General features: G+C 54.6%; 7 protein-coding genes across 7 annotated transcripts; 5 read left to right on the top strand and 2 right to left on the bottom strand.

Annotated features, from left to right (window-relative positions):
- Positions 1–381: 381 nt before the first annotated feature.
- GCG54_00010700 (uncharacterized protein) lies at positions 382–792 on the top strand (the record flags this gene model as incomplete). The annotated part of the gene is made up of 2 exons (XM_045410619.1): positions 382–440; positions 495–792. 2 exons carry the CDS (start codon positions 382–384, stop codon positions 790–792), a joined length of 357 nt encoding a protein of 118 aa, XP_045258187.1.
- A 219-nt stretch (positions 793–1011) lies between these two features.
- On the bottom strand, positions 1012–2705 carry GCG54_00010699 (uncharacterized protein; the record flags this gene model as incomplete). Its single annotated transcript, XM_045410618.1, has 2 exons — positions 1012–2530; positions 2575–2705. 2 exons carry the CDS (start codon positions 2703–2705, stop codon positions 1012–1014), a joined length of 1650 nt encoding a protein of 549 aa, XP_045258186.1.
- A 1645-nt stretch (positions 2706–4350) lies between these two features.
- On the top strand, positions 4351–5561 carry GCG54_00010698 (uncharacterized protein; the record flags this gene model as incomplete). Its single annotated transcript, XM_045410617.1, has 3 exons — positions 4351–4575; positions 4641–5305; positions 5510–5561. 3 exons carry the CDS (start codon positions 4351–4353, stop codon positions 5559–5561), a joined length of 942 nt encoding a protein of 313 aa, XP_045258185.1.
- A 995-nt stretch (positions 5562–6556) lies between these two features.
- On the top strand, positions 6557–7471 carry GCG54_00010697 (uncharacterized protein; the record flags this gene model as incomplete). The annotated part of the gene is made up of 1 exon (XM_045410616.1): positions 6557–7471. The coding sequence occupies one exon, from the start codon at positions 6557–6559 to the stop codon at positions 7469–7471; it is 915 nt and encodes a 304-aa protein (XP_045258184.1).
- Positions 7472–10275: 2804 nt separating this feature from the next.
- Positions 10276–11978, top strand: GCG54_00010696 (uncharacterized protein; the record flags this gene model as incomplete). The annotated part of the gene is made up of 4 exons (XM_045410615.1): positions 10276–10335; positions 10397–10957; positions 11059–11214; positions 11265–11978. The coding sequence occupies 4 exons, from the start codon at positions 10276–10278 to the stop codon at positions 11976–11978; spliced, it is 1491 nt and encodes a 496-aa protein (XP_045258183.1).
- A 279-nt stretch (positions 11979–12257) lies between these two features.
- Positions 12258–13440, bottom strand: GCG54_00010695 (putative dioxygenase; the record flags this gene model as incomplete). The annotated part of the gene is made up of 2 exons (XM_045410614.1): positions 12258–13270; positions 13335–13440. 2 exons carry the CDS (start codon positions 13438–13440, stop codon positions 12258–12260), a joined length of 1119 nt encoding a protein of 372 aa, XP_045258182.1.
- A 530-nt stretch (positions 13441–13970) lies between these two features.
- GCG54_00010694 (putative dioxygenase) lies at positions 13971–18039 on the top strand (the record flags this gene model as incomplete). The annotated part of the gene is made up of 6 exons (XM_045410613.1): positions 13971–14390; positions 14447–14660; positions 14722–14930; positions 14997–15303; positions 16071–17401; positions 17467–18039. The coding sequence occupies 6 exons, from the start codon at positions 13971–13973 to the stop codon at positions 18037–18039; spliced, it is 3054 nt and encodes a 1017-aa protein (XP_045258181.1).

Genomic DNA, 18039 nt, shown 5'->3' with positions numbered 1-18039 from the left:
AATCGTTGCTTGCGTTGGAAAGCAACGAGTGAGATTTGTTTCCTTCAAGTAAATATACGAAGGCAACGTAACATCGCGTGAATGTAAATCTGCTTAGTGATTTCGTGGTTATTTTCTTGGTAAACAACTTGCAAGGTGCGAACAAAACTGTGGAGTCCGCAGAATGCGCATCGCGAGTCGCGAGTCGCGATCCCAAACGTCAGAAACACCCTCAAGAACTTTAAGCGGAGACTAAGGCGATCAGACAGGGATGGCCCCCCCAACTCGTCCGGAACAAATATTATTTAAGACGCCATCGAAAGCGCCCCCTAGCACAGATTGTCAGCTTAGCAACTAATAGCAGCCGGTCTGAATACCTAGAAGACTAATACTATTTTGAAAATGAAGTTCTCCATTGTTGCTGTGGCCTTGTCATTTGGCATTGCTTACGCCGCCCCCTTGTAAGTTAATTGCATTCCGTCTATCCCGTCTCTGTGTTCTAACGTATTACACAGTTCGCGACTGGAAGGTCGGGCTATTGAAGTTGAAACCGTTAGCCACGTCGAGAACAAGACACCCGCAACTGACGGTGATCCGTACGGGCCATTTAAGTCCAGAAGAGCCGTCGAAGACAAACCACCTGCGTCTGATGGTGATCCGAACGGTCCATTTAAGTCCAAGAGAGCTGTCGAAGAGGAAGAGAATGAAGCCCGCTCCCTAGACGACGCGTTGGAGGAGAGAGACCCGAAGGACAATCGCAATGGGGCAGCAAGAGCACCAATTTTCCATGGCGATCCAGCATTCGGCCAGTAAACAGCTTCTCATAACAAGCTAAAGAGAATATAAGTGGATCATGTTGCGGAGCTCAATGCTTGATGATGTGCATGCTTTTCTACAACCAGGGCCTCACATGGACCAAAAACATGTACAAACAAGCCCATTATCTATGAGTTATCTTATCCCCTCTTGCACAAAGTTCACTCGCGAGAAGACTTTATTAGTTGAGTGTGCCATCCCTCGCATTTCAATTGTCTAAACAATGCTGAACTTAATGCTCTTGTCGCTCCACTCTGACGTTGCGGGGTCCCAAAGTTGCCTCTGAAGTGTGACAGTGCTGTCGTCCCAGACAACGCAATCCACCACCGGACTTGGCATGTTCATAATTATTCCAGCCGAGGCGTTTCGCTCAACCCACTCCATGACTACCAAGAACGCCTGTGTATCCAGAAGACCGTCACGTCGCGGATACTGCTTGAATAGCTGAACAACCTCATTTTGCACATCAGGGGCTTTGCACACCCGATACGCGCAAGCCAGAGGCCACGTTGGACTGTCATCCATCGAAAATACTTCAACATCACCTTCTCCCGCCCTTGGTGGCGGTCGACTGGCCTCGGCGGCAAGGAGTTGCCGACTGAGGGCTACGATGTCGCGGAACGTGGCTGTTATCTTTTCTGCTTCGGTTTCGTCCGTCCAGCTCCCAGTACGCACACCAGCCCATAGATACAAGTACTGGATTCTCAGACTAAGCGCTCTCAGGTAATGATTCTCATCGTTATTGTGAGCTTTTATAGCGAGCGGACGGAAGGCGGCGTCCCATTGGTCGAGATACCGAGTGAAGCTGTGGATATATGCTAAGGTGCCTGGTGCGCCATCCTCTGGTGAAAGCATTGGATGATCCGTCACCGAGGAACCCTTGACTTGAAATTTGGTTCGTAAGGGTGCGTGGTGTTCGATATGATGTCTGACGATAGCCCACCAACGGCGTGCGACTTCCAAAGTCTCAAACACAGGGGGCATCTCGTCGATAGCGTACCGGGCTTTTCGTCCCCGACAGCACCAGGGTACCCTCTTTTCTGTTTCTTCAGGATGTAGACCGTTCAGAGCCCAAGCCTGGTGGCTGAACTTTTGAAAGCTGGAGGAAATACCGTCTAATAGGGCACTGCGTTCGGCTTCCAAGGATTGGTGACACTGGTCCAGGATCCGGAAGCCTTGGTTGATGTGGTTCAGCCCGGCAGCCCTGTTCCCTTGGAGACTCTCAAAAGTGATGAACATGAGGCATGCGAGCAACGTCCTCTCAGAAGACATCGGTGATGAGCAGAGCATATTGAGCGCTTTTCCGTAATGCACGAGGGCGTCTTTGTGGAACTTGCCCTTTCCGCAAATCCGCTGTTCTCGAGTGTTGCCACCGAGGGCCGCAGCGCCGATAGCTATGGCCAGATTCCTAATGACAGAGTCATCCCAGGAAAGTTGTGGAATGATTTGTGCGACGAAGTCTGAACGGAACAAACAGGAGGCTTGTGAGAATGCAAGCCAGTAGTCGAAGTGGTCCTTCTCGAGCTGATTAGAGAACGTGAGCGACGCGTAGTTCGGCTCCAGAGACAGCTTGGCTTTGGCCTGGCTGACCGCAAGCTTGGGGTAGACGAGACGTTGTGGTGGAGTTTTCGCGAGTGGTTTTGTCTTGGCTGGCGTGTATCCTGCACAAAAGCCCTGGTACTTCAGGCACGCTAGGCAAGCCGGCTTGGTTTCATCACACTTGAAATGGCGGCGTCTAGGAATTGAGATAGTTAGTACACGCTGTGAAAGTTGACGCACTGGTGTAACGGGAGGAAGATGAGATACCTGCAAGTAGTACACCCATTCCGCGACTTTGGTTTGCTGGTTCTTGTGAGTCGCGGCCTGTGCTCCAGAGCGAAGCTCATCACGAGCGCGTTGGTTTTGCTCATGTCGGGCTACCGTGAGTCGAATTTTCTGGTTGTCGCACACCACGCTATACTTGCGATGTAAGTTGGTTCAGGGTTCTCGGTAACATGCAGAGTGATCGCGGTTCCGTTGGGTGATGATAAAGAGTGAAAGGGACTTTGGTTGTTGGCAGCCTGCGCCTGCGGCTGATCGCGGCTACGTCCCCATCCGGCGATTTGACCCGCGTGTCGACAATGATGACCCGCACGTGATGGAGACAAGCGCTAGATCGATTGCAGTAGCACAGTGGTAGGATTAGACCCAGGTCGTCTCTTCAGCCAATGAATTAGCGTAATGGCGGACCTGCTACCCCTGTACCACCCATGAGCTGCTGCCTGGGAGGACCCTAGCTATCACGTTTTGACCACACAACTTCGTTAATCACCTCCAAGTTCCATGGTTCTTCATGTTGCCGCCTGTATTAGATGGTGATCAATCACACCTTCCGGTGGCTCAGCCCTGCGCTGAGAGTGTAGAGAGCTCGTTGGCTGATCTCGGCGGATTGGTTTGATGCATGGAGTGGGTCGAAATCGGTGACTACAGCTGCGATATCTGCAACAAATGGAAGTTGACAGTTGTATATTGCGACCAATAATGTTTGCGTCACTCTGACTTGGGAATCTCTTCTTCTTGGTTGAATCATGCACGCTCTGAAATGAACCTCGATACTTTGTGAAAGCTGGCGTTGCTACTCTGGTACGCGGTGGCGCCAGTGCATCAAGTGGATGCAACTTGTTGGTCGTCACTTTGACCGGTGGGCAGGCCACGTTCAGGCCTGGAAAAGGCTTCGCCTTTGGTTTTGAAAAGGTTGTACTGTCGACGCACTTACTGAAAGGATATGTAGAGAGTCTTGCTAGCCAGGCAGTGTTTACCACACATGTGTAATCCGTAAATCTGTATTTTCCTAGACTAAGTACCTTACCTACCTTCAAGCGACTACTTTCGTCGTCATTGTCGTCGTCCTCGTTGTCGTCGTCTTCGTTGTCATCCTCTTCGTTGTCGCCTTCATCATCATCACCTCCAATGGCCTGTATTATCGTCGTCCATCGTCGTCTTCTATCGTCGTCTTCTATCGTCGTCTTCTATCGTCGTCATCTATCGGCGTCATCGATTATCGTCATCCGTTATTGTCGTCCATGATCGCTGTTGTTACTACCACCCCTATCATCTTCTCTGCTATTATTGTCCTCATTGAAGTACTATTTATGCTGCGATTAAAACCATGGGGTTTACTGCTGCTCGGATAACCAGCCTTGGTCGGAACTGCTTGCCAAGTTTTGAGCTGGCTTCCTTCCCTACCAGAGCGTGCTATGGTTGCCAACTGCTTCGAGAGGGGGCCATTCCTGCCGTGAATGTCCTTTGCGAACGCAAGAAGCAGGCACATGGCCAAGTAACTGCCATCAGCCCTCTAAATATTGCCAACAAGGCAGGTACCACTTGTTGACGGACTCCTGCCACGGCGGCTTCCCACCCGAATGACTACATTCCAACCGCAGCCGTTCCTTAAATTCTGACTTCTACCTCTCCATCACGCTTCAACTACGCATCAAGCAAATATCTGCATCTTCCAGTATCGACATCAATCAAACTTTACGTTACCCAGAGTCCTTCCATCCTGCAAACGTTGCAATGGCGCCCGCCCCTCTCAAGCGCAAGATGTCGTTCGCGACGGTAGAAAGGTATGAGAATTTCGGCTGTCTCGAGGAAAGGTTTTCGAAGATACAGACCGACGAAGTTCTGGAGCAGGAGCTTCAAGAACCCTTGCTATGCAAGTACTCGGCCCTAGCCAAGTTCCTTGTGTCCAAGAACCCAATCACTATTGTCGATGCCCCGGCAGTACTTCGAGCCATCGAGGTATGTGCAGTCTGGAAGTCGTATGTACTTTACCCACAAGTCTCTGCTGACGTCGGTTCTTCCAGGATCAATGGCCCATCTTCCGAAGAAAAGCTCATTCCCAGTTTCTTGAACGCGTCATTGTCCAAATCTCTACGGCTCTGTGCAAACGCGGCGAACCTCAACCACTTACACTCCACGATCTCTTCCCCTTCCTGGTGGCCATCATCGCCGTAACCAAGCAAAAGAAAAGCATCGACGAGATCGATTGGGATTCTCATGTCAGAACACTCTTGCTGATTGCCTTTACCATGGTCAACGAAGTGAAACAACCCCTCAAAGCCAACCCGTGGCAACCCTGGTGCCAGGGTCCGCCTAACTGGGCTGAATCGCTGATCATTTTCGCTCGTCACGCGGCCGTCTTCTATGAGGAGAACCACGAATTCCTATGCATTTTCAGGACTTTGGACTTTCGAAGCTACGACATGCCAGACCTAAGGACTTGGTTGAGCGGGGGAATAACGGCGGCCAAAGTGTATAAATGCCGCAGTTACAAGGATGCGAAGGACTTCTTTTTCCCAATGCCCCCAAGGGTTCTTGACAAGTACAAAGAGGGGATTGAGTGCATGTGGGAGAAGACACATGCCGAGATCTTGTACGCGCAGAATTGGGATAATGGGTGCGACAGCAATGGGAAGACGTCTAGAGGCGCTAATGGCGAGACGTCTATCGACGAGAATGGAGCGATTTTGTAAGGGGCCGATCAGCTACTTGTTTCTGAAGAAGTGGCATATGACGCAGCGACTGTTCCCCCCATTAGATATTTTAGAAGTACAAACAGCGTAGTCAGGAATCCATTAATCGGTAACGCGGAGAGACCAATCCAAGTCGCGTTGTCTGATGCACCTCTAGAACGTTCACATTCTGTTACTTTGCTGTTCACTGACGACGACAGGAGCGACGACGACGACACCAGCGACAACGAACATAGCAGCGATGACAACTAAGGACGACAGCTAAGAACGACAGCTAAGGGCGGCAACTAAGGGCGACAACTAACGGTGACTTAAGACGACGGCTCAGGACGACGGCCTAGGACGACGACCCAAGACGACGACAACAACGACAACAACGACAACGACAGTAGCAGCAGAAACGACAACAATAGCGGCGATGATGGCATTGAAGTGGGATATATCACCATAGGACATATAAGCGGTCTCTTCCTAGATGTCTCGCTGAAAAACATCAGACGCTGGATTAACCTGTCTTTGCTACGGCACTCCTGTCCAAAGCATGGCCATTGAATATGTACGGCACTGAGCAGACCATCACGTCTCCACAGACCCTGAAAGTCAAGGATCCAAGTCCGAGAAAGGGTGCTCGTAAACCGGATCCCGCTTACGCTGCATGCGGTTCCACTTCGAACTGAGATCTCTCTCTTGCTGAAGGAATTCTTGGCGCAGTCTAGGTCTTACGTGAGACATTCTTCTCCCCCCCCCCCCCGGCCCGGGCNCCCCCCCCCCCCCCGGGCCGGGTCACCGGTGTCCTTTCTGCCTCCCGCTATTTGTGGATCGCGCACATGTACGACGCCGGGACCCGAGCGACGAAAAGCATGGAATCAAAGCGTGGCAAGGGAAGCTCGTACGAGATGTTGGTTGATGATAGGTGCCTGCAGGCAGCATCGAGCCCCGCCCTAGCAAGCATTACTTTTCCATGCCGAGGCTCGAAGTTTCGGGGTCTTGGCTATCGGCATCACGATTCGGGGTTCTTCCAGCTGTGCATAATCCCCCGGAGTTACCTCAACTTTTCCGTTGGGAGGGTGAGCCACAGTAGAACCTGCATGTCTCTGAAACGATGCTACTTACGCCCCAATGCACTATTCCCAAGACGAATATCGACCCGTCAATCGGATCGTCGTTAAAAAGGGACGTCCTTCACGTTGTGCCTCCCATATGCTCTCCCTCGCCCTTTGCCCAACCACCACATCCCCACCGCCAAGATGCCTCTCTTCTCCCGCAACCCCTCCGTGCCTATCTTCTACCTCGACCAGGGGCCCAAGGAGAACCCGCCCGCGACGGTCCTCCTCGTCCCGGGCCTCTCCTGCGACATGCACGACTGGTCCTGGCAGGTCCCCTTCCTCCTCGCCCACAACCTCCGCGTCATCTCCATCGACCCCCGCGGACAGGGCCGCTCCGCCGCCCCGCCTCCAACATCCCCGCACCGCCAACCACCCGGCTCCTGGCCCGGCCCCGACGGCTCCGCGGACCCGGCCGTCGTCGATTACTACCCGCAGTCCACGGCCCTCGACGCGATCGCCCTGCTGGCGCACCTCAACGTCACAAAGGACCTCGTCGTGATGTCCCACTCCCTCGGCGACGCGGCGGGCTACTTCATCGCTACGGCGCTCCCCGGCACCGTCGTCGCGTGCGTGGGCCTCGACCCGATCCACGCGTACCCTCGCTCCCCGCACGACAGCATGTTCTTTGACTCACCGAAAAACATCGTGCCCATGCTCGTGGACCACTTCGACAAGACCATGTACTCGCCCGCGTGCCCGGCGTGGCAGCGCACGTGGCACCTGCGCCGGATGCAGCAGCTCGACGACGATGTGGCGTTCGGGCTGTGCTGGGGCGGCTGGGGCGACGCGGGCGACTCGCCGGGGCGCCGCGAGGCGAGCGTCGCGGCGAACGCTGGCCGGCTGAAGTGTCCGCGGCTGACGGTCGGCAGCGTGGACTGGTACGTCGAGACGGACCGGACGCACATGCCCAAGGGCGACGAGGCGCTGGACGAGATCGTGCTGATGGAGGGTTGGGGGCACTGGTTTCATCAGCTCAAGAGCGAGGAGTTTAATGCGACGCTGGAGGCTTGGTTGGAGAAGATTGGTGTGTTGCAGAAGGTGAAGAGTGCCGCGTAAGGGGTCCCACACCCGATGGATTGAGTATCCTGCCGTGGTGCGGCCGGTGTGCGGTGGTGGTTGTCATAGTGGTGGTGTTGAGGCCAGGGACGAACATGTGCCGGCAGCGGCAGAGGAAGATTGTTACAGATGGTACATGTAGCAGTTCGGCCCTGTTTCTTTGTGGATTCATTTAACCTTAAGTGATTGATTCGTTGCCTCAAAGCAAAGCGCGGATCGATCCAACGAGAATGCATCTCTTGATGCTGAGGCTGGCAGGCTGTGATGCCCCAAGAGTCGTGAGTGTGTTTGATAAAGTTGGCATGGCACGGCAGTTGAGATGTCCCTCAGCAAGAAGAGACACCCGACGCCCTCGGGAGATCGGATGAATGAAAAACAACCTCCACGGGGCTGGGGTGGTGGTGGGAAGGCCAAGGCCACGATAGCCTTCAGCCCTGTCCGCAGCGCCGACGAACGCCGCCGCGACGGACGGCCGGCGGGTTGGCGTCCATCCGCAGCGGACGGCATTGAAGTTTCACGGGGGCGAGAACGCACCCGACTGTGCCGAGCGCAGGATGCTCATTTGCCGGGGAATGCCTCAAGAGTCAAGAGAGCAGAAACTAAACGCCGACGGAGCTGACACGTTGACAGGCGTTGGCGCGTGCGATAAGGTTCGTCGTGCGATGGCCGTTCATCGCAGCAGGTTCGGCAACGGACGAGCAAGGCTTCGATTGCCATGCGCAGAGCCAGCTTCACCAGTGTGTGTTCTTTCACCCCGCAATCTGTCTGGTCTGTGCCGTCGGCGGCGACGGCGACGGCGTTTGGGGTGAGGCAGAGGCGAGGTGGAGGGGGATGAGGGGGAGGGGCCGAGGAGCGCGGCAAGGTGCGGCAATGAAGATCAACGGCAAGGCGCCGGGCGGCGGTGCAGGAGCCATGCCGTGCCATCGTATCGTATACGTCGGCCATTGAAGGGCGCGTCTCGCAGGGTGGTCTTTGGTTCTACGCAGTATGTGTGCGGCGGCGGCAAGTGAAGTGTGGCGTTGGGCGAGACCGACGGTATGGGTGCCGTCCGAAATGCCGTCGTGAAGTTTGAAGAGTGCCGTCCGCCTTCTTCCGTGCCGCGCCTGAGGTCTTGGGACGTCTGAGCTTTCTTGGGGGCGACGAGGGTGAAGCCTGGAGAGTCGGCGATAGTTGTGGTAACCGGTTCGTCGTCGGATCCAAGCTCTTCCTCGTTGCCCCCCTTCCGATGCAACGGCATCTATCTTCCCCCACCAGAGCTCGGGGCATGAGGGGCTCCCTGACGTCAGGCCCATATGGGTACGGCGCATGCGATCGTGATGGTGGTGACGAAAAGGCGTCAGTGACGCGAGAGACGCCGCACGGCAGGAGTCGTGTTCGAGGTTTAACGAGAGGTTTGTGAATAAGGCAGACGGGCCAAATCCCAGCTGGGATGAAAAGAGCGCGGCAAGCCAGCAGATCTCGATGCTTTGCAGGTGAGTGAGGAGTAAGGTAGTTGTTCATCCATGAATTTAGCATGTGTCGGGGCTGGATGTAAGCTACCTATCTAACCTTCATCCTCTATCCTGAATTATCCCATGCATTGGAGCGCCTCTAGGCTTCCCGGGTCATATGATATCAAAAGGTTGGCGATTAGTGTGATCCAAAGCATAGATAGCCCTACCCGCCCAACGACAGGACGGGCTGTGTGTCTGCCAAGACCTGCTATCACAGTCAACTGAAGACAAGACATAAACCGTTCCGTGCTGCGGCGGTCCGCACGCCCCCCTGCCCCTTCCTCCGTGGCAACCGACGACACTGGACGCGGGGTTGGGGTTGTGTCCGTACTGTCAGGGGCCACGCAGACATCCAACGGCCGAAGGCAGGCATTGTTGGGGGCCATGCAGCAGCTGCGTGGGTTGACGGTAGATCTTCAGGGTCCAGCGCCATGCAGTGAGTGCCGGAGAACACGGGCCAAGAGGGGGAGCAGAAATGTGATGGCCGCGACATGCTCGAACCCTGAAAGGCGGGCAGAATTTATGGTGTCGTCTGTGCGAGTTAAGCCTCATGTCCGAGTCTGGGCCGCGAGTTTCAATCGCAAACTCAGCGCGAACGTCGCTCGTCTTCGGACTAGTTTGGGCGCTTCCAGTTGTTGCGTTTGGCTTGTCGATGAACCGGGACGGATAGTCTTCATGTTAGCTAGTAGCTTAAACGATTTGGATAGGTCTCAGCCTCGGGGGATGTTCCGTATGTGACGTAACGTATTTACTGGAATTGTCCCCCAAGAATACTGAGTAGACGAAATTGCATGGAAATAATTTCACCCATCGCGCTGTAGTTGGGACCGAATACGCGCGCGCTCAAAGGGATATGCCGCACGACATAGACGACTAGAGGCCGACGTGCTCGCGTTTTAGAGTTCACGCGGTCGCTGTCCAAAAGGTCCAAGTGACGTCTCACTCTCTGCCGCCACCGGAAGGACGTTCGGTCATTTAAGCTTTGTCCTAGCTTTCGAGCACCGAGGTTCCCTCTGCCTTGCCTTGCCGTGGGGTTGCCGCATGCGCCTAACATCCCTAGCTTAGCTCGTCGCGTACAACATGGAACATGCCATCTTGGGGGAGCTTCGAGGATCCTGAACTGGGATTAGCCCATTCACACTAGCCATTCTCCAAGTTTCTGCCGTGGGGGAAGGGGCAAGCTCCTACAATACATAGCTCCCGGAGCTGCCTCCTATCGATGATTGTGGCGTCTGTAGAGGAGGGTGATGAGTGTTGCGTCGCTCGAATGTCGGCCTCGTATCTTCGCAGTATTGACACGACCTAGCCGTTATGGCCAGTCCGGCCGGGCCAACTCAAGGCCAGGCGCGTGCTGATGAGAAGCGTGGAAGGGTATGCAGTCTTGGTTTGTTTCCCCCCTTTTGGGTACATTCTACTGATCCAATTACAACAGCGCGATACGCAAAAGTCGCGACGCGCGTTGTTCTCCGTCTCTCAAAGCCGAAAGTCGCCTGGATACCCGACATCATGGGCTTCGAGGTGGAAGCATCGCCAGCAGACCCCCGCGATACCGCGAATCGGCGGAGGTAGCCCAAGATGCGGAACGCCAACTAATACACCGCTTGCGCTTGTCCGGCAGCAGCAGGGGCTGATCACGCCAGACGATGAATCAGGGCCGGAAGTCGTTCTCCCCCGGACGATCCAGATTGGCCCCGAAGTTTACACGCTGAGCCGGTTCTATGCGAACTACGCGACGACCGCGAGCATCGTCTTCTTCAACCAACTACCCGACCACTACAAGAGCGACCTCTCCGAGGCCAGCCATACTCGACATGCCACACATGCGGTGGCACTAGCCAGCGCCGCACGCCAGTTGCACCAGCCAGGTCTGATGCTGGAAGCGCGGCAACACTATGGCAAAGCGATTGGAACGTTGAACCAGGCATTAAGGGATCCGGTGAGAGCTAGGGATGACGGCAACCTGGTAACAATGTTTCTTTTCGGAATGTTTGAGGTAAGTTGGGGCATTTTCTTGGAGGTTGGAGGTACTCGCAAGCCCATTGGGCACAGAGGTGTGAATTTTTTGCAGAATCTTCAGTCGCTAAGAGAGAATAGGTCATCGTCGGCAAACGAAGCCCAAAAGCTATTGATCTCGAGAACAATGTCTTCCCGCATGGCACCGGAGGCTTGCAACTGTTCAAGTTCCGTGCCGAGCAGGGACTCACAAATGAAGTTGACAGAGGCTGTTTTATGTTCTTCTGTCACGCTGCTGTAAGATGGCGCCCCCTTGACCGGAACCACTTCCACTAATAGTGAGATAGTTAATGGAAATATTTATTCAACGAGAGCACCTCACGGGAATCTGGTCAGTGCTGGAAGAAGTCGACACGCCATGGGGCAAGGGCCCTGTTCTGGAGCCTCTTGTTCGCCAGGTGGTCGACTTCAAGAAAGCGTTTGACTTCAAAATGCAGGTGCAAGGGGATGTATCAAAACTCACTGCAGAGCCAGCTGAGGACTTGGCGGAACTGGTGAAAAGTGGCATCAGCCTGAGCAACGACCTCGAGGCTGCTGTCACTCTCCTCGGCTTTTCGGGTGCCTCGTCATTTTCAGGACAACCACAGCGGGTTTTCAACGGCCTCTTCACCCTATCGAGCGATGTTTCAGTCGCACTTGCACGGAGCCATTACCGATGCCTGAAAATCTTCATGTTGGAAAGAATCCTTGATCTAAAAGGCATTTTAAAGGAGGCCCCGGTCAAGATCGATGTGGAGGTCGGAAAAATGCCCAGCTGGTCCGACGGAGTCGCTGTTGTCGAAGAGGTTCTCGACGACATTCGCGAAGTGTTCGGACTGGACGGAAAGGAAGCGCCGGCGGACGGACTTCCGTACCGCACGATGACGATGTTCTGGCCCATGGTGCTGGTCCGCACGTCGTGCTTTGCGGGTCCGCACAACGGGCGGTGGGTTGCGGAGAGGATGTTGGAGTTGACGTCTGAAGCAGGGTTTGGCCTGGGAGTCGAGGCGGCCAATCTCTGAAGCACTGGCACTGCCGACACGGGGCGGATAAATGTGCCGTTCCCTGGAAGTAAATAATCTCTGGATGGCAAAGGCAAATTGGAGATTGGTGGCGCCTATTTCTGGGCAAGGGCGGACTAGCTTATTACTGAGACCATGATGAGAGCCTTTGAAAGGGCCGAGGAAGAATTCGAAGATACCATGTTCGTAGGGCAATGCTTAAATTACAACCTTCAAACTACAAGTTTCAGAAGAGCTGCCTCAGTATAAAAAGACACCTAACCATTTTCAATTATTTCCCTAGCAGTCTGGTCCCTGAGGTGGTCTACTAGCCGCCATATTACACTGCCGAAAGAGACGGACCTCGTTCTCCGCAAAAGCTCCAACAATGGAGTGCATAACGCCGTGATTATTGAAAAGCACAAGATCGCCCTCCTCCCAATCATGGGGATACACATACTGAGGGCTGATAGCCGGTCTCTGCAGTCTGTAAATCAACTCCCGCACCTCTTTCAGGTCCTCCATCACTGTCCCGTCTTGGCGATGGATCCTTCGCGCAGGCGTCGGGTACACCATCATGGCAAACTTCCCTGTCACCGGGTTCTTCCACGCCATTGGGTACTTCCGAATCTTCTGCTTTTCGATCTCAGGCAGCTGGTCTTGGGATAGCTCCAGGCCTTCAGAAAAGAGCCCAAGCCCATTCGACCGCGCCTTGGCCTTGCTCATCCAGATGTAAGGATGCGGGCCATACTCGACGAAGCTGGTTTTGACAAATTCCTTATCCTCATCCGACAGTAACTCAAACATGCGATACCCACTGATGAAAGCCGTCGTCCCCAAAGGCACCTCGAGCTCGTCCCCGGTCCCGTCATCGTATCGACAGATCTGCCGCCGCCCCTTGGGCACCTTACACGCGAAAAGCGACGTCACGAGCGGCGGGTCCAAATCGTACATAGCAGAGTCGATGTGCCACCTGTAAAAGTGCGTAAAGTCACGGTCCTCCGCCTCCGGCACCGGGTGCTTGTGGAACGTCCTGTGGTGCGGGTGGGTGAGCCTGAGGTCCGTGAGCCCCTCGAACGCGGCGACGGCGCCGTGGCCGATGACCTGCACCTGCGGCTGGGACGGCAGCGTCGTGAGGTCTTTGTGGAGGACGCTGCGCTTGTCAATGCGGGCGCCGTGGCTGTATGTGCTGGCGTCCGGGTCGAAGCAGCGGGTGAGTTCGTATTGGGCTTTTGGGGAGAGGTTGTGCTGGTTTTTGATCAGGACGACGTTGTTGGTATAGAGGGCTTCTCTGATGACTTTGAAGCTTTCATCTAAGTTTTGTTATGATTAGCTTGGATGTTGAACTTCTGGTTGTAGGGGACAAGAGCGTGTTACCGTCAAGGTGTTCAAGGTCAATCCCAGAAAGTTCGGCGCCGAAATCGACTGCCGATTGCTCAAACGGCTTGGGAAGCGCTGTGACCTGGTACACGACGGCTGCCATGATGGGAAGAGATGAAGAGTAAACAATCTGTAAGTGAAAGAGTGAGAATGGCTACTTAGTAAATCGTTTGGGTCTCATTGCTGTATATATATACAGGCGCAAATGTTCATGCTGTAAGGTGCATCTGGGTAGTGCGGGTGAGTTGCATGAGCTGACCCGCGCCTCTGTGCGCCCGGAGATAATTGACGGGAACACTGTTTCGGCTGTTTCTATGAAGTGCGGGTGAGATGAAGAACTCGCCCGCATGCCCCTCCTCGCTTGCCCAATCAGGGACGGCGACAATCCGATTACTACGCGTCACTGCGTGTTACACGACAGGAGAAGCACAAACCTCCTGTTGCGGACGAGTGAGTCCAATTCACCCACTCCGAATTGGGAGTAAGGTCAATGTCGTCGATGTCAGGGCAAGCGTGATTGAGTATAAGTTCATGCAGTTACCCGGGGTAAAACAAGGCTCATCAACTCTCCTACTCAGCCAATTCAACTTGCTAGCCTTATTACTTTCCATATTCCCAGTTCTACACTTCACAATGGGCAGTCTCAACTCTTCATATCAGGGCCTCTCCTTTACAGAGCTCCCGACCTCTCTTCGCGAGTCTTCTCTCATTGGCGCCGAAGTCCATCTGCCATCGTCAATGAACGTCTTGGACACAGACGCCTTGTCGGAGGAAGACATTGCCACCTTCAGGAAAGCGCTGTTCGAGAATCAAGTCGTCGTTATCAAAAACCAGAGAGGCATCGCGCCCGAGACTCTGCCCAAGTTGACCAAGATCTTCGATCCGACAGCAACTGATATCCACTCCGCTGGCGAGAAGGCCGTCAGTGACCCGCGGAATATCCTCTCGGCATACAAGGCGGGGAGGATACCCAGGGCGCCGCAAGTGGGCATTATTGGGAGCGGCAAGTTCCAAAATTACGAAGGAGTTGACGAGTTGGAGGTTATTCATCTGGTATGCCCCTAGTCCAGCAAGTGCTATTGACCATTTGAACTGATGAATTCGACTAGGATCACACCTTGTTCCATGAGAAGCCTCTGACAGAGCAGGAGCTCAGCGATGGGTCCACCCGTCCGTACCGATGGCACATGGACACCCCCTTCTATCAGCGTTTGCCCGGCGAGGTCACGATCCTCCACGCAGTCAAGGTGCCGGACCTGCCTGATCAGAAGCTCAAGTTCCCAGACGGCAAAGAAAAGAGTATCGCTGCCGGAGCCACAGCCTGTAAGTCAGGGCTGTCTCAATTTTGGTGCTATGAAAACGTCTGACTAACGGTTTTCGCAAGTTTTTTCTGGCGCGCGGGCATTCCAGTTGCTTACCCCGGCCGAGCAAGAATTCGCTCTCAACACGACCGTAACATACGCTCCTCAGGCCTACGAATACATCAGGCAATGCAAAGCGACAGAAGACGGCTTGTCAATCCCCACAGTGGGCAAAGAAGTGCCGATCGAGCAGCTCTCCGAATGGTCTTGGGAAAACGTGGCCGAGCATCCTGTAAGTCCCACCCACCCCCTCCCCGTCCCGATTTTTCTTCTCCATGGTCTTCCTAACAAAGCCCAGATGGTCTGGCGCAACCCCCTCAACCCCGACCGCCCCTTCCTCCAAGTCCACGGCTGCTGCGTCTTCAAGCTGACAACCCGGGATCCGGCGACCGGCGCGGTGGTCTCAGTCGTAGACGACGTCGCCAAGGTCCGCGAGATCGTCTACGGCTTCCAGAAGCGGATCTGGGCGGCGGAGAACATCTACGCGCACCGGTGGGAGGAGGGCGACGTTGTGATCTTCCACAACCGCGGCGTGATGCACAGCATCACGGGGCAGCTGGCGCAGTATAAGGAGGACGAGGAGAAGAAGAGGCTGATGTGGCAGTGTACGATGACGAGCGGCACGGCGCCGCAGCCGTTTAGGAAAGTGCCTGGGGTTGTTGAGACTGGGTTCGCCAAGGTGGCGTGAGCGATGGGATTATCATACTATGTACTTCTGAACCACAACATCCTTTGGGCTGGAATTAGACTTCTTCAGCATCTCCGGTTCCTTTGCTTAGGATGTAAGCATCCCATTCCCAGTAAACATAGCAGGTTGCGGCGTCTACGCCTTACTTTGGGATCAAATACATCAAGATGCTTATAAATGTCCACCACGTTATGGGATTAGTCAAGACTCCTATGCAATCTGGTCTACAGATACATCTACCACGGAAAACTACGCTTCAAAGAATTCTCATTCTTTCTTATCAGCTGAGCGTTAAGGACTAGCTCGCTTATGTAATCTAGACAGTTCTTCTCTGCTATGTGCTATAGCTTAATCTAAGTTCCCTCAACTTTCATCTTAGATTTCACTCGGCCTAAACCACTCTGGTAACACGTGTACCGACAGGAAGTAAGGCCGTTGGAATCTATGCCCATTCAATAGTATCTGCCGGCCTGATTTGAATCTCAGATCATGTCTGCCCGCTTGTCGCGGTGAGTTTCCCAGACTGATCCTCGAACCCTTGCAGACCCTCAACTGACGTCCTACAAACACTCGCAGAGTGTACAAGAAAAAAGAGAAAATGTAACAAAACAATCCCATGCGCGAGATGCAACCGTCTCGGCCTCCACTGCGAGCGCGAAGTCGTCCATCTGAGGCGCGACGCAGTTCGCCACGGTGCCGAGATTGGGTTTCTCGAGACTCTGCGCAGCACGCTTCAGCAGAGTACCACTGACCCTGCCGCTACGGTGAGGAGAGCGGCCGATCTGGTGATGGCTAGACTAGATGCTCTACGATCTAGTCCGGGACAAGCAAGCGAGGGTGCTTCCCAGCCAACAACAAATCTCGACGAGTCTGAGAGTGCTGCCCGAGATGGCGATTCAGGGCAGGATGACGCGTCTACCTCGCATTCTAAAGCCCGTAACTCACTCACAGTGACTGCGTTAGAGCACATGGCCTGGGGCAGAAGCTACGGGAACTGTTACCCTCACTTACACTGCACTTGCCACCAAAGGCGGAACCTCACCAGCACATCCTCAATATCTCTGTCGGGAATACCCGCTTATCCCATCTCATCCCTCTCTCCCCTCCCCGAGCGAAGCACAGCCGAAGTTCTCATCTCATTCCACCAGGAGCACATCGCATGGCACCACAACTCCCTGCACTGCCCGACCTTCCTGCAGCAGTGCACTGCATTCTGGGACACCGGCGCATACGACCAGCCGACGTGGCTCGCACTCTACAGCGCGGTACTCTCCGCGTCGCTGCTGAGCTGGCAGAACAGCTGGAAGCACCGCGACGCGTTCCCGCTCACCCTGCCGACGAGGTGCTCGCCGCAGGAGCTGTTCAACTTCATGGTCGACACGCTCTACCAGGCCCACTTCCTCCAGAATGTGTCACTCTACTCTGTGCAGGCCATTGTGATCTCGACTGAAGTGGCTCACAACCTCGGCCTGAGCCAGCTGAACGCCACCTTGTTCAGCGCCGCGATCCGGATAGCGGAGTGCTTGGGCATACACAAGATTACAGACGGCAGTAGCCTCGACTTGCAGACACCAGAGGATATATGGGACGATACCCTGCAGAGAGAAATCGGTCGCAGGGTGTGGCTTCAGATGGTCATCCAAGACCACTTCGCGATCCCCTTTACCGACTCGTACGGCATCAACCCGTCTCAATATTCGACCTGCCTCCCGAGAAACGCCAACGACGCGGACTTGGTGGATACGCCGGAGACGACGCTGACGGTGAGCACGTACACGCGTGTGCTGGGCGGCATCGCGCAGCTGATGCCGGAGCTGGCGGACGGCATGGGCCCGTTGAGGGCGCAGAAGCCGGCGAGGGAGCAGTATGCCCATGTCCTCGGCATGGACCAGAAGATGAGAGAGCAGGTACAATCGATACCGCGTTTTCTTCTCCAGAAGGACGAGGTGCTGGAGGGCGATTGCGCGTGGCTCGGCGTTGCGCGGCAGAGTCTCGCCATCACTGCAGCCGAAAAGGTTTGAGCCATCAAAATTTCCACAAAGAATTCATGATATCGGGAACTGACTAAAATGCTACAAAGATTGTCATGATACACAGACCGTTCCTCTTCCTCTCATTCCAGTCAGACTACTATGTCCACACGCGCCGCACCTGCGTCGCAGCAGCAGTGACCATCCTCCGCGAACACAAAAGCATCTTGGAGTCAGGCGAAGTTTCCCTCTGGACACACGTCGCATTCAGCATCACTGCCGCCATTATCCTCTCCTTTGAGGTCATCTGCGACCAGAGCAAGGAACGAGACGCCCGGCAGGAAGGGTACCTCGACGCCATCCGCGGTGCGCGAGAGCATCTCCTAGGTCGGATGACGAACGATGTTCTAGCGCACCGCGGGGTGGTGCTGATTGATGCTATCTTCTCCGAGGTGGGAGGCATGGAGTCGTTCTCGGACCGGACGCTTGCTGCGCGGCCTGATGCGATCAATTTTGAGGAGATTGCGGCTAGGTTCAAGACGGATTGGTTTGTGCTTGATTCTACTGCGGCTAGTCTTGGGCAGTTTGATGTTGCGGAGGAGACCTTTGCCATGTCTGCGAATCTCTCTGAGGGTTTTGATGAATGGTTCCAGCAAATCTTTCACTCGGCCATAGCTGAATGA

The sequence above is a fragment of the Colletotrichum gloeosporioides genome, assembly GCF_011800055.1.
Source record: "Colletotrichum gloeosporioides strain Lc1 chromosome Unknown consensus_89, whole genome shotgun sequence".
Lineage (NCBI taxonomy): Eukaryota > Fungi > Ascomycota > Sordariomycetes > Glomerellales > Glomerellaceae > Colletotrichum > Colletotrichum gloeosporioides.
This window is presented reverse-complemented; position numbering and strand designations above follow the sequence as displayed.